The sequence below is a fragment of the Microchirus variegatus genome (genome assembly GCF_963457635.1).
Source record: "Microchirus variegatus genome assembly, chromosome: 6".
NCBI classification, from domain to species: domain Eukaryota; kingdom Metazoa; phylum Chordata; class Actinopteri; order Pleuronectiformes; family Soleidae; genus Microchirus; species Microchirus variegatus.
The window spans coordinates 14,781,064-14,807,572 of record NC_139807.1 but is presented as its reverse complement, the minus strand read 5'-3'; the positions used below and the strand labels follow the sequence as shown (position 1 = coordinate 14,807,572).

The following is a 26,509-nucleotide window of genomic DNA, read 5'->3' as shown; positions in this document are numbered from 1 at the left end:
ATGTATAAACAGGCCACTCTGGAGAACCACTGCTAGGATTTGGAGGCACGGAGGGCCTTGCTCAGTATAGGGATGAAGAGTTCACAGTAATGCCTTGTTCCAAGAAACAATTTGTTTTGTTTCTGCTGTAAGATCATGTTAGAGTTGAAAGAACATTAAGAATATTTTACAGTTTATGTTTTGTTGATTAGGTGTTCCTACTAAAATGGGTACAATGTGTATTTAGTATTCAACAGTTGAGTACAATGTCACTGCAGAGAAGGGAACACCACATGCCATTGTTGTTTCATTATGTTAGAATCCTGATAAAGACAAAAAAAAGAAAACGCCAAAATACAAAATACAAACAGGCACCAAAAATATCAGTCAACATGGAAATAAGTATGTGTACACCACTCTCATTAAATGAGAAATGACAGCAAATTTTGCTACGAGAGGTAAAAGCAGTAACTAAAAATATGTGCATCATGGCTTGGGTACAGAATACATGGTGGAAGGTTTGTAGCATAACAACTTTAATTCAGAGGTTAGTTTCGTTTAACACCCAGTTAACATACTGCACTGGGTAGGTCACAGAACAAGGCCAGATCTAAAGCGTGGCCTGAGAGGGAACATACAATTCATTTACATGTTTATGGATTTCAAGAATGACAACGTCTTGCATTCATCGTGGTATAGACATCAAACAGTGAAACAAGAAACATGACAGGGTGGCATTAACTGTGATGCACTACTCCTTCCTTCCGCCAGTGTTTCTGTTCAGCAACAGTGCTATTAAAATCTATACAAATTCTACATAAAATTAAATGAACTTCAACACATCTTAAAATATAAGTCCTCAATTAAGATTTTAGCCATTAACAAGTTGTAAAGAATAGCATGTGTTTATGTCATGGTTTAAAATCCGCTACTTTCATTTTTGCAGGTATTGCACACTGACATGAGGGAAAGCACAGTAAACCAAGCATCCTGACTTTCCAATGGAACCTTACAAGGATATTGGGGAAAATATTTTTTTTTCCCTCTGACTTGGTTAATGTCCAACATCCAAACAATGAAAAATCATCACCTGTTAATTGAGGTCGAGTTGACATAGCAGTTAAAGTGAATTTCTGGTCCTTTTACTGAATTACCTAAAGAGACTTTATTATAGGTTGATAAATGAAGCCAATCTTTTCTGAAGGTGGCAAAATTAAGAAACAGACAGGTAGCTAATGGATGTCAGCACAAAATTATTGTAAAAATCCACATGCGATTAAAAAAAGAAAAAGTAAACTTCTTGGTGGAAAAAGTGGAGGAAGAAAAGCAAAAGTTTAAATGTCTGATGATTCATCATGCCTGCAAGTATAGTTTTGCAATTAGGATTATTCACATGCCAACAACTTGATATCAAATCCAATATCTACAACCAATATTAAGACAACCATCAATTCTGCGATGAATATGGCTCATTTGTTGTATTAATCAAGTTGTCGAGATTCCAAATTAAAGGTGTGCTATCCAAAAGTAACCTCGCTGAATTCGTCTTTCCCTTTATTATAGTACATTATACATATAGTAACGTTCTGTTTTTTCATAATTCAGTATGGACTGGGAATTTTCAGAGTATAATATATGCCCCTCCAAAATGCTTTGTTCTTTTCAGGTAACCAAACAAAGAAGTACAAGTCACATTGTAAATGGCAAACCAATTAACATTCATTGGACATCACAATCTCTAAATAATTCTGCTGTGTACACCAATGCCACCAACTTGTTAAACAACAAATTTAGATGTCATGACAGATTGATTGAGACCAACACTAACCTAATCTTCATGAGATAATTTACAATCCAAAAACCAATTTGATGATACAAAGTATGATTCAAAATTATTTTTTACAAGCTTATTTACAGCTAATACTTTGAACTGGTGAAACTAGTATTGTACCAATACTCAACTTATGGTATACAAAAGGTGCCAGTTGGGAGCTAATACAAAAGAAATTGAAGTGCCTGAACTACCTGCAGGTGTGCAGAATTTATAACCAGGGATTCTTTATTTAGTACAGATCTGCTTGTGCACATGGTTAGGTACAGTGCAAAAGAAACTGCTTGGTCACTAAATGTTGATTCAAACAGCATGCAATGCTTGTGTATAACTTTGGACTGCATTAATATGAGTCTTGCTAGAGAAAGAATATGTCCTGACATCGCTGTATGGAGCACCTCATATCAAACCTGCAAATGCATTATGATCAAACTCACAAATGGTATGAAAGAAATACATTTGGAGACACTTTTCCTCAAAAGAATCTCATGGACTCGGGATATAAGATTATTTAAGCTGAGACAAAAGGCCTGCAGTCTGTATACATCTACACCACACTTTCGCGATTGGCTGAGACCAGTACAGCTCTGCGGCAGATGGGGCAGGTGGAGTTTTCAGACAGCCAGCGATCAATGCAGTGCACATGGTACTCATGAGAACAGGGAAGCTTACGTAGCTTGTTACCTTCTGCATACTCGGTTATGCAGACACTGCAGGTTTTCAAGGCATCGTTCTCACCAAAGTTGCGCATGGAGAGGTTGTCGATCTGCTCTTTAGTGAGCCCTTGAGGCTGATCGTCGTCATCATCATTTAGGAGAAAGAAGTGGGCAAGCCGCAGGAAGGGTAGTGAGCTGGGCTCCTCTAGACTTACTGGTGGTCGAGATCGAGCCCTGCCACCAGAGGCAGGTGGTCCGGTGGCAAGGGCCTCAACCACATCAGGCTCAACTGTCCTTGCTGTTACTCCAGCAACCACAGGTGATCCACCAACATCAGCAACAGGTGTGGGAGCAGCAGGTGCAGCGGGTGCTGCAGGAGCAGGTGCAGTAGCAACAGGTGCAGCAGCAGCGGGTGCGGGTGCAGGTGCAGCAGCAGCAGCAACAGCATCGGGGTTGCTTAGGGTGTCACCGAGATCTGTAGGTGTGCTAGCTCCGCGATTTGAATCTGAAGAATCTGAGTGTGAATCCATGAGGTAGCCTAGTTCACCAAAACCAGTCATAATCTGTCTAATCATTGATTGGAGAGCAATTGATGTTGCCTCTCCCAAACCTGCATCGGAAATTCTTCGGATAGGGATGCGAATGGTGCTGACATAGGTCCTCACACCAGCTCGCTCAGAGCGTGAAAAAGTCCTACGAAATCCACCTCGTTCACTCTCGTAAAGAAATGTGTTGTTTGAGTTCTGGGAACGTGAGCGTGTGCGGCTGGCAATGCTGTCTCTTTGCCAATATTCACCTGGATGTACACGGCGCACCTGAAGATCAAACATTATAGTTGGGGGGCGCCGCCCTGCTGCACCACCTTCACCACCACCTTCTCCACCGCCTTCGCCACCACCTTCTCCACCGCCTTCGCCACCGCCTTCGCCACCGCCTTCTCCTCCACCACCTTCTCCTTCCTGAGGTTCAACATTATGGACCTCTGGGACAGATTCTGAACTGGCCCTAGGTGGCTGAACGTCACTGTCAGTTGTGCTTTGCCTGGAAAGAACATGCTGTCGAGTCCGTGAACTGCCCTCCATTTGAGGCACAGGGGGAGACGTGGTAGCAGTGTTAGAGCCTTGTGTGTTGTGAGCCTGACGAGCATTTGCAAGACCATCCAGCTGATCCAAGCTGAGAGGGGAGCGGCTCCTGGCTGCACGAGTTCTGGTCCTGCGGGGTTCTGGACTGTGGCTTCGGGGTCTCCTTTGTCCTCTGCGTGGAGAAGGAGAGAGCGGGGGTTGTATCGGCACGGGAGCAGGTGAGCTGGGAGTTTCTTCTAAAATCTCTTGTGAAACAACCTCTTCTAGTTCAGGCTCTGTTTCTACTATGACAGCCAACTCCTCGACCACTGGTTCTTCCACCACCTCAGTCTCCATGGGGACCGGTGGTTCAGCATTTGCAGCCACTTCTTGACCCTCTGGAGACTCCTGCTCCCCTTCAGCAGCTGCCTGTTGTTCTGCCAGGTTACGGTTAACACTGATTTCCAGGCTAAAGCGAAAATCACCACTGTTTGGGTTGGTCTGGCTTACAGCCCGCCATGACTGATTTCCACGATGACCAGTTCTGGTTGTGTTGCCTGTGCGCCTCACTGTGTTCAGCCAGTCAAGTAGACTATCACCGTTAGCAGGATCCTCCGAGTTTTCTGGTTGCACTGAAATTCAGCAGAAGTAAAAGGTGACAAATCATATCTCAATGTCATAGAATGATTACAGAAATAAAGAGAAGAATTGGCAAACATACCGACTGGCTCTTCTCCAGTTTCTGTGCTAGGAGTGTTATTCTGCTGTTCTGGACCATCTTTGATTTGCTGAAGTCTGTTAAACAACTCATCCTCTGTTACCTCTCCTGAAAGAAAAATGAATCACAGATATTAAAATAAGAAAAGAAAAAAAAAAAATCACACATTTCTTTCCCAGGGGATATAAAGAGTTTTGTTCCTCTTCACAAGTCTGACCACCAGCATTAGATGAGAAAGAAACACTGCAGGTAGCAGGCAGGGATTGATGGTTTTAACAACAACACACAATTTCTTATTAAATGCACTAACTGTAGATTGACAAGTAACAACTACACATCTGGCAGGTAGAAGTGTAAAATGTGTGACTATCGTAAAAAGTATGTCAATAAAGAGAAGGCCCATAAATCTGTCTTCAAACAGGACAATACTGAAAACCTCCAGACTTACCAGGGCATGACACTGTCCATTCAATGCCCTCTCCTTGCAGGATGCTCCACTAAAGGACGCTCCAAATTTACATTCCCCCTCTGACTGTCCTGGGACTGAAAGGGATTGTCCTTCTTCAGTAGGCTGTTAACGTTTATAATACTTTTACATACTGAGCACGTAGAAATGTGTGAAGATGAAAGAGGACATTGAGTTACCAAAAGCTCACAAAAACCATATTTATCAACTAAATCTGAAAGTTTGCAAGGACATGCCAGCAGTTTGTCAAAACGCTGGAACCTACAGATTAACCCTGCTGGGTGACATCTAATGTGCAACACCAGATACACAGTGAGCTTTTGATATTATTTGGTACAACCTCAACAGCTGACTTCATGATTTATGAATAGGGTTTCAACAATTAATGAATTATGATATATAATGAAATAAATAAATGTTAGGTAAAAATCTGACACTCGAACTAAGATTTACATTAAAAAAATGGACTTGGGTTAAGGCCTAATGAAGAAATGTTTCAAACTTAATGACAATCCAGACAGATACCTAACATGTATTTATTTCATTTTATATCATAATTCATTAATTGTTGAAACCCCATTTCATAAATCATGAAGTCAGCTGTTGGGGTTGTACCAAATAATATCAAAAGTTCACTGTGTATCTGGTGTTTGCACATTAGATTGTGCAATGCAATGCTTTAAAGCAATTGTAAACTGTGTGAGATAGAGGTGTGTGTCGACATTGTGGGGAAGTGAGCAGCCTTGGCGAAGCTTTGAGCTTGAGATTCCAGCAACATGCCAGGTACTGATACTCAGCCATGCTTTCATATTAAAACTAACAACCATTTAATTTCTTCAAATAATATATGTCACCCCTACACTATGTTTTCCACAGCCACATTACTTTCACAAAACGAATCACTAGTGAAATCATATTAGAGGTTTATTACCGGGGGTTCCTAAGAGATTGTTGTCTCTCATGAGACGATAGTCCTCATCACTGAGATTGTTGACAAACTGGTAGAAGGCCTCCTCCCTGTCCAGGCGGTCCAACTGCCTTCTACGCTGTGACTCTGATTGGCCACTGCCACCCTGCTCCATACTGTCAGACCCTTCCATTGATTCAGAAGGGAAGGAGACCAAGGCTGTTCTCCAAACTTCAGCAAGACCCAAATGCTGCAGCAGGGGACAAAACAGTTCAGATGAAACAGTTGAATAACAGACGTTTTAGCCCAACTAGCTGAATCTATGTCTAATTTTCATGAATTTACGCAGTAAGAACTTATTTGACTGAAATAGGTATCATGCAAAAATGATTAATTACCAAATATCATGAAGAAAATCATATTACACAACTTCATACATTTACACTGTACACTTGTCTATGATTGATACACTATCAAATCAGATATTGTCGACCTGCATTGGAAATTGAAATCAAGAGAAAACTCGGGTCAAAATACAAATCACAATGCAACAAAACTACATGTCTGAGGGAAACATGGAGCCGGTCGTCAGTGAACAGGTTTCATGTCTCCTGGTTACAAGACGGAGAGACGAGCCGCTGTCGATGCACTATAAACCATCCTTTACCGTGACTGACTTTACAATAACATGTTGGAGGATGTTGACGTTCAATAGCTGTAAATAGCGGTCAATTATCCGATGGTTTAACCATTTCAAAATCCCACGGGAAAGCAGTATGTTGGTCAAAGTCGAGATAAAAACAAAATGGCATCAACTAGCTTAGCTTACCTTATCCAGCAATTAGCATCGTACACCGACAACAAACACTACTAGACACGAAAAACAGTGTATTTTAAGCGTATGAAACAAAACCAACAGCCAGCGCAGAAGTGTATGTTGTGATGCGATTTATGTCAGACTTACTCAAAGGACTAAACAATCCCAGCTGTGTTACGCTAGGATAAAGCTAGTTAGCTTCCACGTTAAGTAGCCGAGTGGCTAACTACATACACAACCAACGAGAAAGCTAACAGCTAGTGCTAACGTAGCCAATAACTTCTTGATAAACAATCCTCAGTTATAAAGACATGACGCATACGCACATTAAGCGCAAATGCCACTGGTAAACAAGAGCTGAGTCTGCTGTTGAGCGGTACCAAAATCTCACAAATTAAACACAAAGGCGTCATTAAAAATACATTACTGTTAGCATTACCGCAAGCTAACTGAGCAAACGACGTCAATCAATGACGTTACAACCAACCAGTGCCTCAACAAACAGCTAAAAGTAGCTGCCTTGTGCAAAGAAAGACAATCGAAAAAACATCTGTCAACAAACAACTGATACATTACCTCTTCGCCGATGTTAGTCACTATGCTATCGTACAACCCAGTCGTTCTTGAAATACTGTCAGAAAAACGCTTCACTATTAAGCTAAGTGCGATTTCAGGATTCCATTTTCTTTCTTTTAGGAAAACGTCTGTGATCTTCCGGAAACTGAGGAAGTGCCGACGTAGACCCTGAGTTTAGTCTGCAAGGCAGACACATCGGTGCCTACCGCAAGCCGTTTTAACACATAAGGGCTTATTTACCGGAATCAACACCACATATATCAGCATTATACATATATATATTTCATATATTTCATCATTTCGTCGGAATTACATTGTAGGTTCTAAAACTGGTATTTAGGAAAGTCATATTGCATGTAAACATTGTGGATATCTACAACCTAACCAAGTGAAGGGAGAATGAAGTGGATTATGTGAAATGACAATTGTGGTTAGGAAAAATGTCATTATGTGAAATATTGTATATCATTTTCGCTGTATTTAGAAATGTATAAATGTTACTCAGACTGGAAATTATAGATAGTCATATTTAAATGCACACATTGTGGATATTTATGTACATTTTATAACATACTATGCCTGTAACACATAACAAGACTATATATTAAATGTTAACATTATTTGCCACAGGGGCCACTTTATTGGTGAATTGATCTCATTTGGAGCATGATTGCTATCAACTGCTGATTTATTAACATATTGTTTACCACTTTATCCTCCACAAAAGGTGGTGCATACACAATGGACAGGTCAACAGCCCATCGCAGAGCCAACATACAGAGACGAGCAACCATGAGGTCAATTTATAGTGTCCAATAACCTCAGCACGTTTTTGGACTGTGGAGAACCTGGAGAAAACCTACATACACACAGGGAGAACATGACCCGGAGTCTATATGCTGCAAGGCAACAGTGTGAGCCACTATACTCTGCCATGTGGCCCACTGGTAATATGTAATTCTTCAAATCCTTTTAGTCAAAACCATAGTTTGTATATACAGATAAGAGATGTAAGTCAGAGTTCCCACAGTCATTTGCAAAACATGTTTTCTAGTCTATGTGGTCAATTTATTTTACATCCCAGTTCATTATCTAACTGCTTTGTGTTAGAAAAAAAAAACCTGATGAATGTTTCCTGATGATTTGTAGATTTGTTTGTCCCAGATTTATTCTGTTGATCATGCATTCTTGTCCCCTTTTATTCCCCTACAGCTTTCCCTCACCAATATAAATGTCTTCCTTTATTATCCTTTTGGTAAGACCATCCACATCTAATTTCCCATGATGCCCCACCTGTGCTGGTTACCTATAAAAAGTGTACTTTAGTTTCCAGCCAAATCATTCGATGTAGATTGTCATAAAGGACATCCGGCCTGCATTAATGCTATCTGCACCGTGGGCCACTAACACAAGTTCAATCGTTTGACTCGACAGCTGCTGCTAATGGTGGCACAGGAGGCTGGTGGGGTGAGCTGTGGCCCTGGGCAGCCATGAGCCACCATGAGCCACAGCAGTGGGTCTGCCTGACAGACTCAGCTTAGGGCAACAAAGTCACCATGACTGTTCTGAGCAGAGCTTTAGAAAAAGGGATGTTTGTTTTGGACAGTGTGCTGCTGTTCAGCTACAGCACCACCATGTGGTTGTGAATGCAGATGCTCTTACCTTCAGTGGAATCCTGACTGCACACGTGTGAACACCAGTGTCTTTAAATGGGAAACATATATCATCATTTGTAAGCAGCCATCTGTCTCATGTAGGCTGCATAATCACGCCTGGTATTTTCTTTTAGGATTAATGCTGCATCATCAATCAATTGCAAAATTCAAATTGTTCTATAAAATACCCTGTTGTGTCATTAGTGTATTACCATTAAATCAAAGTTTACAGTCCAGTAACATGTTAGGCACATTTGTTGGATTCATTGTCACACTAACGGCCACGCTGACACATTGAGAAATTATTTTTGCACACAAGACTAATATAATAGAACATATGACCTAGGTCAGGTCAAAATAGATGTTCTGTGGAAGAACATTATCTCACTTAGTCTCAGATGTAGTGTGTATTTCCATACATCATTAAAATTATTAAAAACTTTTGTGTGGGCAGAGGTGGGACCGTGTAGATGCATCAGTGTGCTCGTAAAGATGCAGCAGGTGACCCTTGGACAATTGGGGCACCTGCTTAAAGGCCACCTTTAAAAAGAAACGCACAGAGAAACTAGTTAGCGACCACAGTTGCAGCGATCAAAGATAGTTTGTTTTGGGAAAGTGGCAGCAGTCCCACTTTACTGAACACACAACTTTTTCTAATGAGCAAATGGTCAGTGGTTTACCTAGGATTATATTACTGTTGTCATTTTACTGGATTTGAAACTTCATACGGAAATTTTCTCACCATATTGGTCATTAGAATTCTTTCTTTTGGAACAAATCTGACAGGCAAAACCAAAAAGTGTGCCAAAATAAACGCACTGAAAGTGTCGTAATAATAATAATAATAATAATAACACTACTACTTCTAATGATGATGATAATAACAATAACAATAATAATAACAAACAGCTATGCAGTGCTGGAACACACACAGGCATAAATATAATAACCACAGGTGCCCCTTATCCATTACATTAGACAATCCATCTTATTATTTGCTTGCTCTCTTATCTGCTATGGGTGAATAAAGAACAAAAACAATGCTAATACCACCTGACAATTTTTGGAGGCATACATCACAGGATCTGTTTATGGTCTCAGACAGTATCTCCAGCTCCAATTAAGCATGCCAGAGTGACTGCAGCGTGGACCACTGCAGCACCAGCTCAGAGTTATGGATGAGCAGTCACTTTAGCAATGCCTGGCCCTGAGTGCTAATTAGATATGACATTAAAATAACATGAGCCAAAGCCTGAGTTGTGTAGAAACTAAAATGCCTTTCGCCTACGAATCTTAACGAACAGGGACACACTAATTGGACTTGTTAAGGTCGTATTTATACGTACACATTTTGTGAAAAGACCAAGCATTGAATATAGCAGATCATATTTGCCCATATTATGATTACTGTCGCAGGGGTAGGGGGGGTAAGCTGGTTAACAGCTATGCTACTTACACTTCACTCCAGACATCTGTTAGGCTCTTGTAATATTAGTCGTATATTATTAAAGTCATTTGCCACTATTATTTTAAATGGACTAAATAAGAAGCTAATCATATGAAAGCGTATGCTGCAGTTACAGTAAAGGGCGGGAGGTAAAAAACACAACCCAACGCTCTTCAGAAAGCAGCATTCAAAATCTTATTTTAATTTGTATATTTACTCCATAAACATTATTACAAAACTCAGCAAGTTACCAATATTACATTATCACCATACAGGCTTGATCACAAATATTTAAAACCTTTGCAACAATTACAACAAAACAAAAACAAAATAATACTCAAATAATTTACATGAAAATCTATAAAACAGCAAATTGTTCACAAATTATATTTTTTCCCATGTTTTCTGTTTTTTTTTTCTTTGCTTATTTGTGTTTTGCACAGTAACACAACACTCTCACAACAAGATCATGGTCTTATTACAAAACTCCCAACAAAATGTAAATATTTCTAGTTTTCTGTTGATACTTTCATATTTTGGTTTTTAAAACCAGAAACGTGTCATCGTATATCCTTTCCACTGCCCATAGAGGCGCATAAAAGGTTACTCACACACACAAATACTTCACAGCACTTTCTAAGAAAAATATACACTTACAAAATATGTTACAAATTGGCACACAAAAAATATACAAGATTTTGTAGTGTCAAGAGTTCATTAAGATTCCTTCTGGTAACAACTCTAGACAGTATATATAAAGCTCGGTAATCTTTTAATGAAAAGAGCAAAAGTAATTCCAATCATTGTCAAAGAATCATGAAGTGAATACATCAAACATAACATTATAATATACATTCATAAAGAGGGTTAGGTACCTAATCTATTTTGCATTTCTTTTTTGTTAACTCTGGGTAAACAAACAAACAAATAAACAAACAAAACACAAAGAAAGGGAACAAAAAGAAAGGAGAAGACAGACAGAAAGAAAGAAAGAAAGAAAGAAAAAGGTTTGTCAGCTTTCTTAGCACCATTAACATGAGGCAGCTCAACAGTGGCACATTTTAAAAACAAAGAAAAGGAAAAAACGATGAACTCAGAGAAGTACATTCAATTTGACAATAGGCAGAAATGAGAGAAGGCAGACTAAATAGGCTTTGTGGCCCATGTGGAGCTTCCCATCAGCAGCTTGTCTTGGTCCTAACCCTGATACACTGGAGAAAAGAAACAAAGGATCATGGCAGAGAGGAGAGAACGAAGACACTAAGATTGATCGTGAATCTGGTCAAATACAAGTGATCAATAACTGGCTCGTTGGAATAACCCATATCCAGTGTGACAAGGCCTGTTTTTAAATTAACTTCATTTTACAGCACTCATCTCATTCTATAAAATGATTTAATGTTCAACAGATAAAATATAGGTCTATTGTTTGGGCATTTATTTGAAGAGGCTCTGAATTTCTCCTGAGTAAAAAAATCTAGCAGATGAGACATTATTAGAAGGTCCATTTTAAAGTAGTTTATTTCAGGGCACTGGAGAAGTGAATCTACATGAATTATTATTAATGTCCTGGGAATACACTGGATCAGATCGTGCCAGTGCGTTTTTCTAATTCCTGCCCTTATTTGGCCTTGATTTTCACTATATTTTCTGCCAAAGATACCGACCAGTTACACTGAGATGATAATGGCAACTTATAAAATAGTACAGTATAAAAAAAAAAAAAGGAAAAAAGGAATTGAATTTCAACATTATATGGAAAATGGTCCAAAGCAATTAAAGGCTGAATACACCAGTGAGAAATGTGTTAAGTTTGGCAGTGTTGAGAAATAAATTACATGAGAGTGTCAAGAAAAATACTGTTACAGGTAAAACAGAAGTATGTGGAGCCAATGCACAGACATGCTTTCCTTCATTTACAAGATTACTGATTCAATTTGTACTGAAAACTGCTTTCACATTCAGATTAAATCTAACTGCAGAAACGTAATATCCATTCACAACTGACGCGTGCATCAGAATCTCAATGAGTAATAAACCGCCTTGAACCTTCCTGTACAAAACAGCTATTCAGTGAGGCACAGCCTCTGACAGATGACAAATAATTTCCTTGCTTACCCTCAAACATCTGCACTACACTCTCCTTGGTCCAGAGAACGCTCATATGAACATCTCTTTTTTTTCATCTTCTTCCTCTACAGTAGCCTTCAGAGCACATCTCCCTTTTGCCTCTCTTTTGTTGCTTCTCAGTGCCAGGCGATGTTGAGGTAAATTGAATTTGGCAAACAAAGTGGGGGGAAAACGAGGAAAATCCAGTCTTTCTGATTTGGTTTAGTGAGTGGTGGTGTACCACTGCCAGCTGATGGTGCCTTTCATCGGAGAATAGACAAAAGTAGTCCCAAATAAAGAATTCCTGTAGTGGCAAATCTCTTAAGGACTCTCCAACCCGAGCAACCAATATTCCAATGGATAGAAAAGCGGAACAGCCAATATTCACACATATATAAGAGGTCATTTACACAGCATTGTTACTTTTGGCACATTGATTTTAAGAGTATAATCATCTTTTTTTTGCAAATATTGCATGTCCCTGTACAATAACATTGACAAAAATACTCTGAGGGTGGAGCTTTTATGAATTTTCAAGGTGTAAAAATGTAAATTTAGATAACAAGTTCCTCTAAACTCCAGAAGAAAAAACAGAAACGCTTAATAAAAGGAAATGGGGAGTCATTCCAACTTTGAAGGGGAAAAAATGACAATGTCTGATATGTCGTCGATACAAAATGGTCCCATCTTGAGTTTTCAAGATGTCTTGGGCTTAAATAGGGCTCATTAACTGAAGGTTTCCCTCTTGAAATGAGCCAGGCAGTGTATGAAGGACAGCAACAACAGGACATCCATATTCTGCATACAAAAACAGATGAGGAGGGGTGCGCAGATGTCACTCAATGCATTTGTGTAAATAGCTACATCTTTAGGGAAAATAGGGAATAAATACATAATTCAGGGACGCTCGTTCTGCTGAGAAAATACAAAAACAAAATTGCTCAAAAAAGCGACAGAATTGTTTTCAAGGCTTATTCTTCTTTTTTTCAGACAAAAATAAAACAGAAACGACTATAAGAAGAACAAACAAAGCAGAAACAACAAAAGCAAGAAAAATGCAGCCATGGTCGTTTCAAATCTCAATCAAGCTTGACACAATCACTCAATAGGTAGTTTGCAAAGTACAAGAATTTTTTTTCATGCAGATATTAATTTCCTCGTCGGGGGGTTAAAAGGAATTGGGAGCAGTCAGAGGGGAACGTAGTACTCATGCAGCTCTGGCATAGCGTCAGTGTAGGTATGCTGGGGAGGGAGGACTGAGCAGGTAGTGGGGGGGGGGAGTGAGAAAGGGGTGCAACAGCAGCTGATAACAAAATATTACCTCAGTTTCTCAAAAGAGGTCATCAGTGCTATGTCCTTATTTTGGTCTCTCTCACCTCGCTTCCCCTTCAGTGTCTCAATCCGAGGGAACTTTGCACTGGTCTTGTGGCGGTACAGCTTTTTGTGTGCAGGCCCGGGGTTAATAAAGTTGGGTTTATCAAACATGTTACAGCCCAGTGCGAGTTGAGGGAACAAGGGATGAGAGGGGTTGAATTTGGCCTGGTTTTTGCCTCCCTTTCCTCCAGCCTTCCTGCCTCTCCCCGCCCCTGTGAGCCCGGCTCCTTTTTTCTTCAGGTCAGCCTCGGTACCTGCCAAGATTTTGAGGGTCTTTAGGTTGAGGCTATTGGCCTCAGAGGGCGTACAGGCCTCTGACATGGGATTCCACAGTGGCTCAATGGAGGCCATCATGAACCTTTGGACCTCAGCCATGCCAGAGACAATGTTGGACAGAATATTGGAGGGCTCCTCAAATTCTCTCTGGTCATCCCCTACCAGATTGTTGCTCTCTGACCAGCCAGTGCCAGACCAGTCCCCTGTACTGCTACTGTCAGTCAGGCCTGAACCACAACCAGCTGCCTGGTTCTTTGCTGCCTTACCCTCTAACATGGCCTTTATCTTTTTAGTGGAACGTGAGTTCTGTTTTGGCAACTTGACCTTTTCTGACTTGGGAGCTCGTGGAGCCCGGGCTTTCTTTGCGCTCTGTCCTGCAGCAGTTTGTTTGCAATTGCCTTTCCGCTTTGATTTGATGCTTTTCGCACCAGCCAACATCTCACCAGCCTGTTCATCAAATTCTGTAGCTCCCAACTCCTTCTTATCTAAACATAACACATCCTGATTGTTGAAGTTGTGCAGTGGAAATTGGCCGTCTTCCACTGTGAATGCATTCGCTGTGTGCTCTTGTTGCTGCAAAACGTCACAGTTCCACTTTACCTCCCTATTGCAGTCAATAGTTATATCATTCACATCCTGGTATTCTCCCACATTTCCCGCCATCTTTATTTCACGCCCCACCACCTGCGGGGACAGGTTGGGGGTCTCGGGAGGGGAGAGCTCTGACAGTGATGAGTGTCTAAACTTGTCAGGGGTGAAGTTAGAGATATCCAGCAGGTCTGAGGACTCCCTGAGTGGAGTGAGGGCATCCACACTCTGCTGAATCACCACTTTTGGACTGCAGTGAGCTAAGAAACTGTCTCGGCCTTCCTCCTCTCCCTCTCGTTCACAGGACTTGAGGCTGAGGGAGCTGTAATTGCTGGAGGAGGCTGACAGAGAGCCCACTGAGTCATAGCTGATGAGCCTGCCGTTGTCTGTGCACAAGGACCCTCTCTGGTATTGCACCTGGCCATCCACACCAGCAGCCTGACACACTTGCAGATCTGCCCCAGGCTGCAGCCCAGCCTCATTCAGGTAGCTCTTCTCATAAAGCAGCCTGTCAGCCTCAGGGCTCAGCTGGCTGTAGTTAGACACTGACAGGTTGTCGTTCAGGGGCACAGCACCTGAGAAGTTGTTGGGTAAGATTGGAGTCTCAGGGGTCTCTGGCCCAAAGCTCTGGCTGTGACTTGCACAGAGCTGTGGGTGCCACATCTGGGGGAAACTGGGGCAGTTCTGGGGAGACTGCTGGAGCTCGGACTCAGAGGGAGGCGAGAGGACACAGCTCTGAGCGAGCTGCAGAGAAGAGAACTGTTTCTCCTCTAGAGATAACCCCACAGGATACTGCTGCCTAGAGGGCTGCTGGGGGAAATATGGGATAGCTGCTCCACCAGAAGAGTCTGTAGCATCTAACAGGGTCTGCAGGTAGCCCCCCGGGATGACAGGGACACCTGCCTCCACCTCCTCTGAGGAGGAAGCTTTTTCAGACGAGCAGGTGGAAGAAACAAAAGGGAATTTCTCCTCAGATGTGTGCGCAGTGGTGGTATTGTCAGGGAAATGGGGTTTGACTGCACTTGAGCTACTGCCTGCCGGTTCTAGCCCAGTGGTAGGGTCCTCAATCTGTGCTGCAGCAACACAGGCATCAGTTTCATTTGTCACACTCTTCCCCTCCTCTCTTTCTGCCTGTTTCATTTTTTGGCTCCTCAGCCTCGCTTCGCTTTTGAATTTCCTTATTCTGACTGTTTTATTCCCTCCCAGTCTTCTCCCCTCCCTCTCTTCCCTCTCCTGGGAGCGGCTCTTGGCTGTGACCAAGTGCGTGATGGAGTTTGTGTCTAATGTGACTGGGAGTCCTGGATCTATTATTCCCCCTGCCATGGGGGTGGCCTCCTCTTTAGTGACACCTCCCTGGCCCAGATCAGAGAGAGGCGAGCCCTGCACTGTTGCCGATTGTTCCACAGCGTGAATCCTCTGAACCTTAAGCCTGTTTGCAATCTTGTATTTCCTTTTGGGATGACTTGAATTAAAAGGGCGATGGTGGCGTCCATTTAGATGAAAACTGCGTTGTTTATCTCTGGCAACCAGCTTAAGCTGCTCCTGTCTCTCCCTTTGCCTCTCTTGCCAGAAATCTTTCAGAGGAGCCAATGTCTCATATTTGCTTACTGTGTCTGCATTTAAACTCACACTAGCATCCACAGGATCTAACTTGCCCAGTTTCACTGACATGAGTCTCTCTCCTTTAAACCTGTTGATTATAATGTACTTGATGACCACAGGTGGCTCTTTACGACATGATTTCCGGCGCTTTTTGGGGCACCAGTCTACATCCTCCTCCTCTTTTTGACCAGCAGGAGCTTTCTCTTTTTTCTCTGCATTCTTTTCACTTTCAAGTGAGTCAACGTCATATAAGTAATCATCGCTGTATCGAACCTTTCTCTTGGAGCGTAAGCCATAGTTGAGAGGGTTGGAGGGGCTGAGAAATCTCTTTGAATGGCCCTTTCTAAATTTGCCCTCCTGCAGGGTATCTGAGGAGGATCCAGTACAGGAGCTGTCATCGCTGAATTCTCCTGACTCTTCTGTGGAAGTGAAGTCTATTAAGTAACTGACTTTGGGAGTAGACATGGGTGAACCTTGGGAGCCATCAGCGGGGCTTGCACCGCTGCAGTCCCCAGCCTTTCCCTCCGGCCCTGTGTCCAGGATGAGCTCATCTGTTTTGGGCTGCAGCTCCTCAGTACTCCTCCTCAAGACTCCCACTCCATCCTCTTTCTTGGCACAATTGGCCAGGACACTGGGGAAAAAGTTAAATTGTGTCTCCTCCTGGAGCACATTAGTTTTTTCCCTCATGTTGTCCTGGAAAGACTCATATCGAATCTTAAGTGAACACACATCACTGCTTAGTGTTGAATCATCATCTTCATCATCAAAAAGATTGTCAACATCTTCCTCAGAGAAGAGGTTGACTGACAGTTCATTCTTAGAGCAAAGGTCAAGCAGTTCCATCTTACTCTCACTGATAAAGGACTCAAAGTAGCCCCAGTCCTGGCCAGCATTCGCCAACAGAACCTCTTCTCCACTCACTTTGTCAAGTAGCAGCCCCTCATACAAGTTCTTAGCTGTTGCATCATCCTCTGGGTCATCACAATCTTCTGTTGTTTTGTTTCCATCCACTCGTTTGCCCTCATCTGGGGCTTTTGGCATAGGAAAGCTAAGTAACTGGTCAGAGAGGAGCTGCTCTCCATAGTGACTCACTGTTTCCCCTGCATGGCTCAGGCACTGGATGCTGATGTTGTTGATGTCAGAAAAGTCCTCTCTGGTCACATCCCCTATCCTCACACTTAGCCCAGTCTCTGTGTCGGGGCTGGCGTTAGAGTCATGGGGTGGGTTCTGTATGGAACTGGGGTCAGTGGCGTCATTGGTTTCAATGAAGCAGCCCAGGCATGTGCGGGAAGGCTGAAGAAGGCACTCCTCTGTCAGGGCAGACATGGTGCCAGGCTCCATCATTGTAGCCGACAGCGGGAGGGCAATGGGTAGAGTAGGTGGAGTCTTCTGGGTGTTTCCACCTGAGCTCCAGGAGTTTATAGCTGGGGTGGCGAGTGGTGTGGGTGTCGGAGTGTGGTGGAGCTGGGGGACTACAGTGGAAGAGTCATCAGAGGAAGGGCAAGAGGCTGCCGACAGGCCCAAAGATGGGTCAGTGCCAATGGGCAGGGGTAGGGTTGGCGATGTAGCTGTGGTCCTCTGGTGTGTTAGGCAAGGCTGCTGTGGAGTCTCTGCATCAGGATGAGGTGAGGATGGCGGGAGAGCAGCATCAATGAGCCCGCACAGACTCAGATCACCACTCGGCTCACATACTCCTGAGGGAAAAAAGAAAAGATTTCAGTTCCTTCACTTCTTTGAACCATGAGTCAGAAGTTAAATTAGATTGTTTTTGTTCTGTAGTTACACTGACATTTCTTCTGGGTTGCTGAAATGCAATTAGTGTAAATTAACCCCCTAGAGCTGGGAATGTCACTTGATGATTCCAGCTTTTAACATGAATCTGTTAGTTTTGGTACTATTCACTAAAAGGTATTAACAATGTCAAGTTGGATAATGACAACTTCTTACCCATTACTGCTTAATATTTGAATTAAAGTCTGTAACAGACAAGACCAGACACAGCCATGCTAAATTCACACCAATCACACACAAGAACACATAAAGGAATCTCCAACACCATGGGAACATGTGAAAATGAAAGTTAAGAGCTGCTAGAAAAATAAATTTCAAGAACAAAATGATCAGATTTATTAAATGTTCACGGGGGGCTGAAGCATTTTACAGAAACAAAATCTCTCACTTACAGGGACAGTGGTTGATTAGTGACCAATGGAATGACTGAAAATCTACATTACTAAAACTAATAGTTCAGAAATCATCTACTTTAGAGAAACAATATACTACACAACAACAGTACAGTAAGTCTTTATTTTTACTTTTCCAGCCCAAGAGCAACATCCATCCTTCCATCTTCTATCGCTTCTATCACAGGAGGGCTGCAGGGGGCGATGTGCCAATCTCAGCTGACATAGGGCGCAGAGCTTAGATCGGGCCCAAAACATCAAGCCTGACCCGACCCCGTGAACGATGTGTCCGAGCCCGACCCGGCCCGACACAATAACTGTAATTACGAGCCCGAGCCCGATTTAAACCCAACATTATTTTTAATACGTGAATGCCGTAAATGTACACGTACGTCCACGTCCTCCCCACAGCGGGGAGCTTGTTGTACCTGCTGCCACGGTCTGATTTACAACAATAACAGAGCCGCTGAGATCCGCTTCCATGAACGCATATGTTGCTAATGACGATACGCTTCCTGGTTTCTAAATGATGCGTTCATGGCCGCAGGTTTTTACACCTTCACACAATATGACGTGCTATAACATACCACGCAAACACGACGAGGGAGAAGAAACACAAATGCTTGATCAAGGGCCCGACCCGGCCCAGTCCGAGGATAGTGGCAGGAAATATTGGCCGAGAATCTGAACTCTAATAAGGCGATACCAAGAGCAACATATGAAATTAAAATAATGTAGTGACATTGCTTTACTTCCCTCCCTTTTTGTATTTCATCTAGAGCTGAAACAGTTAATCGATTATTAATAGATTACTAAATTAACTGTCTACTATTTTGATAATCGGTTTGCAGCTTTTTTTCATGATTGATACAAGATTTCTGATTGTTTCAGCTTCTAAAATGTGAATAATTTCTTTGTTTCTTTGCTTCACATAACAAAGAAATCATTAAAGGTGCCATATGTAAGAATGTGGCCAAAAACGGTTACTACATTCAAATTCAAAATACCGAGGTCTTTTAGGTTTCACTTTCTGACGTAACTGGCAACCCGTGGTTGCTCGGCAGCTGAGACTCTACTGACTGCAATGATTGGTAGATTGCGGTAGGTGGCGCCACATGCCAAAACATGATTTCAAAACATAAACTTGATTTGCAGTCTGCAAAATATTTTCTTAAATGCAAATATTTTGGCTGTACTGTTGTTGTTGATGAGTTCAGTTTGTTATATGAATATTATTCCTCAGTCTTTGTGAAATATTAAGAGGATTTTATGTCCTGTTGCTTTAGATTTATTACATAATGCACCTTTAAAACTGAATAATTTGGTTTGTGGAAAAAAACAAGACATTCGAGAACATCATAATTTCCAGGTTGGCCAAACACTGATGAATGTTTTTTTTAACATTTTATGACATTTAATGGACCAAACGATTCATTGATTAATCGATCATGAAAATAATTGTTATCTGCAGCTCTAATTTCATCTATAAAGATACAACTTAGTTCTTAAGGAACATTAGATGACAAAATTACACAGATTCCCAGCAATGAGCAGGAGTGGCTAAACTGAATGGCGGTTTTCTAATGGTTGATTGTGACAATGTCTTAATCGGTTGCAGAAATCCATCTGATGAGTAGTAACAATCAAAACCCACAGAAGTGAGTGTGTAGCAGCAGGCAGGTAGCTTTGTTTGCTCTGCATAATTAGATTACAGCAGAGGAGGCAGGTACGCACACATGGGACACGACAGGCCCATATGCTGGAGACTGTATAACCAATATCATCTCGATCTGCCTCCTACTGTAAGCTGCTGCCTCGCACATATTCTTTAAAATCGTGCCAGAAAAGGAACCAAATTGAAAAACATACCACCACAGCAATTAATATGTTCACAGAGGTTAACTAGCAACATTCCTATTTTAGAATGGATGCACCTAATCATCACTGAGGTAGCTATAAATGCTTGAGGGGAAAACTGCTTCACAAACAGCATTCAACGGAGCTGTATTGGTGGTGAGTAAATCTTTGGATATGGGTATGAGTTGCGAGTGATCTAACGAGGTAATGAAATATCTGAGGCAGGTCTCTCTGGGTTTGTGGCCTGCAGACACACGAGAGCAACCAGAACGCCTACTAAAAGCAAAAACTTTGCTAGTGTCATCCTTAATGAAGAAAACCTCAGGAGAAATATGCATCTTCTCTATCCCTCTCACAATAAAAAAAAAAAACTGTTACAGCAGCAACTTGTCAGAGGCTGCAGAAGCAACGCAGCGAGGCGTTTGCCATCAGTTCTCTTCAATCTGTGAAAGCCAGAATGACTTCAGAGCAAGAGCATGCTATTGACACATGTTCTCAGTGGTGAGTCAGGAGGACACATCCTTTTCTACATTTAGTGTTACGCTACCAGCCACATTATTATTTTATGTCAGGAAAGGGGCAGAACACGACTTCAATTGCACTGCCGCAATTCATTTGGATTCTTTTAAGTGTCACATAAAAAAAAAACAGTCCCAGTATTTGACATCGACCACATCATTTTCAAATAGGAATGATTACTTGTCTCTTTCATCAACAAAAAGCAAGGCCACAGAAAGAGAAATGACAAAAATTAGCAGAAACTAACTTGCTTTCTTGCCCCATGCTTGAATAAAACCATAAGCTGCCACCTAATATTGCCAAAAGATTGTTCAAAATTGCTCGGAAACATTAAACTCATATTGAGAAATGTGTTTCCTGAGGGTTTATCGCGGATTAACGATCCTATCCTGTGTGTGTGTGTGCGAGTGTGTGTGTATTTGTAGCTTTGTGAGGACCATCGTATAAATCATACAGCATGAGGACAGTTTTGGGAAAGTGGGGACATTTTTTTTAATCTTTAAAGGAATTTTTCAGGGTTTCGAACTTGTTTTAGGGTTAGGGTTAGAGTTGGGATTAGATTAGGGTTAGGATAAGGCGTTTAGTCGTGATGGTTAAGGTTAGGGTAAGGTGCCAGGGAATGCATTATGTCTATGAGGGTCCTCACTTCGAATGTTGCGCTAACGTCTGTGTGTGTGTGTGTGTGTGTGTGTGTGTGTGTGTGTGTGTGTGTGTGTGTGTGTGTGTGTGTGTGTGTGTGTGTGTGTGTGTGTGTGTGTGTGTGTGTGTGTGTGTGCGTGTGCGAGTATTGGCTTGGGGGTATAGTGTTATCGAGAGGCCATCTGTCTCCAGCTGGACCATTAGCTCTTCAGCTGTTCAGAATGTGCCACAGATCAGTCAGTCAGACAGGTACACACACACGCTCGCACACGCATGTGCACACGCACACGCACATGCACATGCACAGTGACTGTAGCTGACGAATTGAGTCTGACATTAGAGGTCAAAGGGGGATCGGCAGCCCCATATTAAGTGATACGATTACTACGGCATCTAAGGCGAGTAAATTCACACAAGATGAACAAAATTCTCACTGCTGCCACAATTCAATATCTTAGCTGACAGAAAGATCAGCTCATATGCTATTAAAAAAACAACAACAAGGACACTGTCATCATTCTGACTCTGGTGTAGTTTTATGACTATTTTATCAGGAGGAGTGCTCCTTGAATAGAAACTGACCCTGGATGTGTCACAGCTCATGCAGGCAGACATCGATATTCACCGCTGAACATATGGAAGGACCCCAACTGCTGGCAGGTGGTGGTGATCTGCTGATCTCCAGCACTGCCAAGTCCAGGCATGCTAGACAGCCTCACCGCAGCCAAACTAGACCAGACCAGACCAGTTTACGACTCTCAGATTCTCCTCTTGCCTTATAGCCATGACATTCAGGGCTTGGTTCACCTGAGGGGTAGCTTGAAGTGCCCTGTGCCAGTCGGCACTGTGGGGGCATGAGTCCATGCAGAGGGGACATGGTCATGGATACAAGCATCAGGGCAAGTTGGCGCTTGTGGCCTCATCTATTAGTGTGTCAGATGGCACACATTCACTCACAGACAGATATGGACATACTAACATACAGTACGTCATATTCTCTCCTCACTCTCCTCTCCATCACTTTACATACACTTAGAGGGCTAAGATGAAGTCTATATGACAACCATCTGCCCTGATTAAATTCATATATCATTCTATGTGACGGAAGTAATAAAAATAGCTCAAATATCACAATATGAAGTTCATTGCAAAGGAAAACAGCTGATGTGGCCTTTTTTCTCCTTTAAACGGCTTTTTGAAATCGCTTCTCATTCACATCCTCCCACCCCCCTTTCTCACCCTGTCTATTCTGCTCACCAGCTCCCTCCTTTTGCAGCGTCCCTGCTGCTCATCCCCGTTTACAGTGGTAAAATGCCAAGCTAGCCGTTCTGCGGCTCAGCCACCCGGGGCATTCACTCATCCATCCGACTGGTAGGCCAACCACAGAAGCCACTTGCTACCTTTCTGCTCCATCTTCACGTTATGAGACTTTGTGAATGGCGGTTGGGGGAATTCAATACAGCCAGTACAGAATGCTCATAATAAGTGGTGAGTAACTGCAGCGTGATTCATGGCCACCCTCTTCAGAGAGCTGCCCTGCTCCTGCTCAGTGGAGCCGTGTTCACCCTTTCCTCTACACACTCATTCTCCATCGCTCTCCCCCCCGCTTTTCTCTCTATTTTCCTCACTAGGAGCAGACTAGTGCTGGGGATAATCTGTGTGATTCTCACAGTGGGGGCCGGTCAGTCCCCACTGAGTCTGTCCAGAGCTGAAAGATGAAGATAAAGCTCATGTAAGCATCAGCAGTGCTTGGCAAAGGTAAACTATAGGGGGCAGTAGGTAGTGGCTGAATGAGTTTTTGAAAATGCACGACAACAGTGAGTCTTTTAATCCATTAAAGGGACTGCACTGCAAATAGGCTAAATGGTTTGTCAAAATGCTTACGTCAAGGAAATATTAAGATGTATGGTTTATGTTACTGAGAATTAAATTACATAAATGGGATATTTCACCGTTTAAAAGATGAATGTCTATTAAAACTGGGTCATTTATATAGTAGAAATGTGAAATAGTATTTGAAGAAAGTGCCTTCTTGGCTGAGAAAGGCAGAAAAATGTATTGCCGAAACAGCAGGTCTTTTCCCTCATACACTCTTAGAAATAAGGGTTCCAAAAGGGTTCTTCTACAAGGGTTGAGGTTCTACCTAGAACCATTTGCTTCTGAAAAACCCTTTCCCGAAGAAAGGGTTTTTCAAGAGTTCTTGGTAACACTAATGGTTCCAGTTAGAACCATTTTGATCCAGAGAACCCTTTAAAACCCCTTTCCTGAATAAAGGGTTTTAAAAGGGTTCTTGGTGGAACCCTCCAAAAGAGTTCTCCTATGTGGACAAGCCGCAGAACCTTATATGGTTCTACTTAGCACTTTTATTTCTAAGAGTGTAGCCATAGCAGTTTGAAACTACATTCTGACACTGTGTTTACATTCTGGGAATGAAGCCTCGTCCCCCTATGGGTGAGTCTAAAAAGTGCGGAACGAGTGATGTAGTTCAAATCTTGAATTAACGTTTGACACCGACATCATCGGTGGCAAACACAAATAATATTTTTTAGAAATCAGGGGAAAACTGAGGGAGGGAAGCACAATTTAAAAAATAATAATAATAATAATAGTTATATTGCTATTCTAGCAATACAAAGCCACATGCAAATCAGTGAGGTATTACTTTAATTGTCAATGCTAATGAATCTGAGTGAGTAAGTGAATGAGTGTGTGGTGAGCGAGTGATTGGGTGAGTGCATGAGTGAATGAGAAAGAATAATGGCGGCATTCTCTTTCACATCTGCACATTTTTATGTCAAAAGCTAGATTTTTGAGTTGTGGAAGCATCGGGAGAGGGGATTAACAATAGCTTAAAAAGCTTTATCCAATGTTTCTCTGTCACCTTTCGTATGAAAAGAAATGATGTGTTTTACCTTTCCAGAAAGAGCTTCAAACTGAGGGTGAAAGGCTAATTCAAGAAAGCTTCTAACAATTGTGTCTTCAAGCTGTTGTAATAAAGCTTAAATGTATTATTTTTTTTAAAGAAAAGGTCAAAAAGGGTCGATGGTCCAGTATCTCTAAGCATTTTAAGAAATAGTTTTTAAAGAATTAAATAGAAAAAAGATTTATGATTTCATCTTCATTGCACTGTTGAAATTGAATGGATATTTTGTTTACATGCTATAAAAACAAACAAACACTCACACATACATATATATATACAACAGTAAATATTCACCTGTGGTCTCCATTATATTTGCATTCTCTGGTTCGGAAGTCTTCACAATCAATGTGAGACTGCTGTCTGTTAACACATCCATCAATACGACTCAACACTGCACCTCCTACGCATCATTTTGACTGTCCCACCTGTTGAAAGAGACAGCCAGAGAGAAACAGAGAAGATGGGGGCAGAGAGAGAAGAGATGTGAGTATGAATTGTTAAAGGGTGACAACCATGTGTCTATGCAGAAAAAAAAACAAAAAAAAACAAAACATTAATGGTATTAGATTTCATTAGAACAATGCCTGACACCAGGAACAGACAAAAAACACACACAGTTGCAGTAATTGTGGAAAAAGCTCTAAACATGACAGAGACATCAAACAGGCCCCTGCGGAACCACACAATCACTCGTTTCTTCTCCGTATCACAGATCTGTGTCTAAAATTAATTTAAACTTTGTCAAGTAGAGTACACACAGATTCACATCTGAGGTCGCTATGGCAACTGTATGCCATACTCTCCTATTTTAAGCTTCATTTAACATTTATAGCAGAGTTGTTAACCTATGCGAACCTTACATAGGCGGCTCTGAGCATATTTGTTTATTGTAATTAGCAGGCTCCCTCCCTTCTGTGCGCCTCGGCAGCAAGAAAACCAACTCGGCTCAAAGAAGAGCGATTAAAGAGACGTGACAGAGGCGGTGACAGCAAACTGTGAAAACTAACAATACTTTTTTACTGTCGCAAGTGATTGTGAAAGTAGGGAACGGGGGATGACTGAGTGTATATGCAGCAGGATGCAGTGCACAAGGTACTATGTCGTACAAAACAGTGTGTTTAAGGTAAAGCGACAAGGTGGGAGAGAGTTTGTCAGCCTGTTGAAATTGAGCGAGGTGGCACAAAGAAGGAAATGCATTTTAACCTTGCGTGATTCCAGAAAGAAAAATTTAAGCATGAGAGACTATGGGTCGGTAAAATGATGATCATTTGATGTTGTGGCCTCCTGCCTGCTTATATTGTTTCTTTCTTTCAGCTGCCGCAGTCCTTCTCTGGAGGAGTTGTGCTGCAGGATGACAAATGAGCCAGGGGAGGGGATGTAATAACATGATCTCCTTGCGGTGTGTGAAAAGGGTGGCTGGGAGATTAAGACAGACGGCAGACAATAAGACAACGGTAGTATGCGGCTGACTACAAACAAGTGCCATCTCTTTCATCCTATTGCTTCTAAATGCCATTAGCTGTTCACTGACCTGTGCGTGAGAGCTACCTGAAGAGAACCCCTGCTTTAGCTTATAGATGCAGACACACTGGCTCAGTGGGTAATTACCTTTTGAGCCATCGCATCTGCTCATGTGTGTAGCAGGTACAGGGTCCTTGTAAACAGACCTGTTCAGAAACCTGCTTTTCTCTTCACAGAGAAGCGATATTACCCCGAGACCCGAAGTCCGGCAAAGAGAGGCTTTTGAGGTCATGCTGTACCAAAGTGAAATTCGAATTCTGACAATGAGCACATCTGTTTTGACAAAGCATGAGCAGGAATTGGCTACCTCCTCCTGAACTTGTTCACCCAGATGAGCTAAGCCCTGCCTTATCAATGCAACAATCCCCAGGAAAAAGCAGCAGCACCCTATTAAAAATAGGCTGTAGCAACTGAGCAGTATGTCACTAGAGTGGCAGTGACACAACACACAGCTGAGATGCAGGTTGAGCTACAGAAGTCCTGCTGGAGCTGAATGCCTAGAGCTGTGTGTGCATGTGTGTGTGTGTGTGTGTTTATGCTGCGTATACAATCTCATGAAGAAAGAGATGGAGAGAGACAGCAAGAGAAAACAAAACACTTCCAATACCCCTCATGCCAGCCGGCACCAGTGCCTCAAATGTGTTTATTTCCCACATTATTCACGATTCTCCTGCATGCTCCCCCACTTTTCCCTCCCTTTACCATTTCTACCACTCTGTCAAGACCTGACGAGAGGCCATTTCAATAATGAAGATGGACTAACTGCAATAGGGAGTGCACATAAATTGGAGCTACAGCCAACAAG

The 26,509-nt window shown here is 42.2% G+C and overlaps 2 protein-coding genes across 2 annotated transcripts; both read right to left on the bottom strand.

Annotated features, from left to right (window-relative positions):
- Positions 1–574: 574 nt before the first annotated feature.
- Positions 575–7,114, bottom strand: rlim (ring finger protein, LIM domain interacting). The gene is made up of 5 exons (XM_083890606.1): positions 7,012–7,114; positions 5,643–5,868; positions 4,249–4,353; positions 3,416–4,159; positions 575–3,340 (listed from the first exon to the last, which is right to left on the bottom strand). The coding sequence occupies exons 2-5, from the start codon at positions 5,809–5,811 to the stop codon at positions 2,358–2,360; spliced, it is 2,001 nt and encodes a 666-aa protein (XP_083746732.1). The 5' UTR covers positions 5,812–5,868; positions 7,012–7,114; the 3' UTR covers positions 575–2,357.
- A 6,425-nt stretch (positions 7,115–13,539) lies between these two features.
- Positions 13,540–24,559, bottom strand: nexmifb (neurite extension and migration factor b; the record flags this gene model as incomplete). The annotated part of the gene is made up of 2 exons (XM_083890929.1): positions 13,540–17,756; positions 24,478–24,559. The coding sequence occupies 2 exons, from the start codon at positions 24,557–24,559 to the stop codon at positions 13,540–13,542; spliced, it is 4,299 nt and encodes a 1,432-aa protein (XP_083747055.1).
- Between the last annotated feature and the right edge of the window lie 1,950 nt (positions 24,560–26,509).

Bases quoted from the DNA above. Each gene is read 5' to 3' on its own strand.
- rlim (XM_083890606.1), bottom strand. From the start codon at position 5,811: ATGGAAGGGTCTGACAGTATGGAGCAGGGTGGCAGTGGCCAATCAGAG. The intron at 4,160-4,248 runs GTATGTTTGCCA...GCTGAATTTCAG, and splicing joins AACTGGAGAAGAGCCAGTCG to TGCAACCAGAAAACTCGGAG. The intron at 3,341-3,415 runs GTGGTGGAGGAG...GCGGTGGAGAAG, and splicing joins TGAACCTCAGGAAGGAGAAG to GTGGTGGTGAAGGTGGTGCA.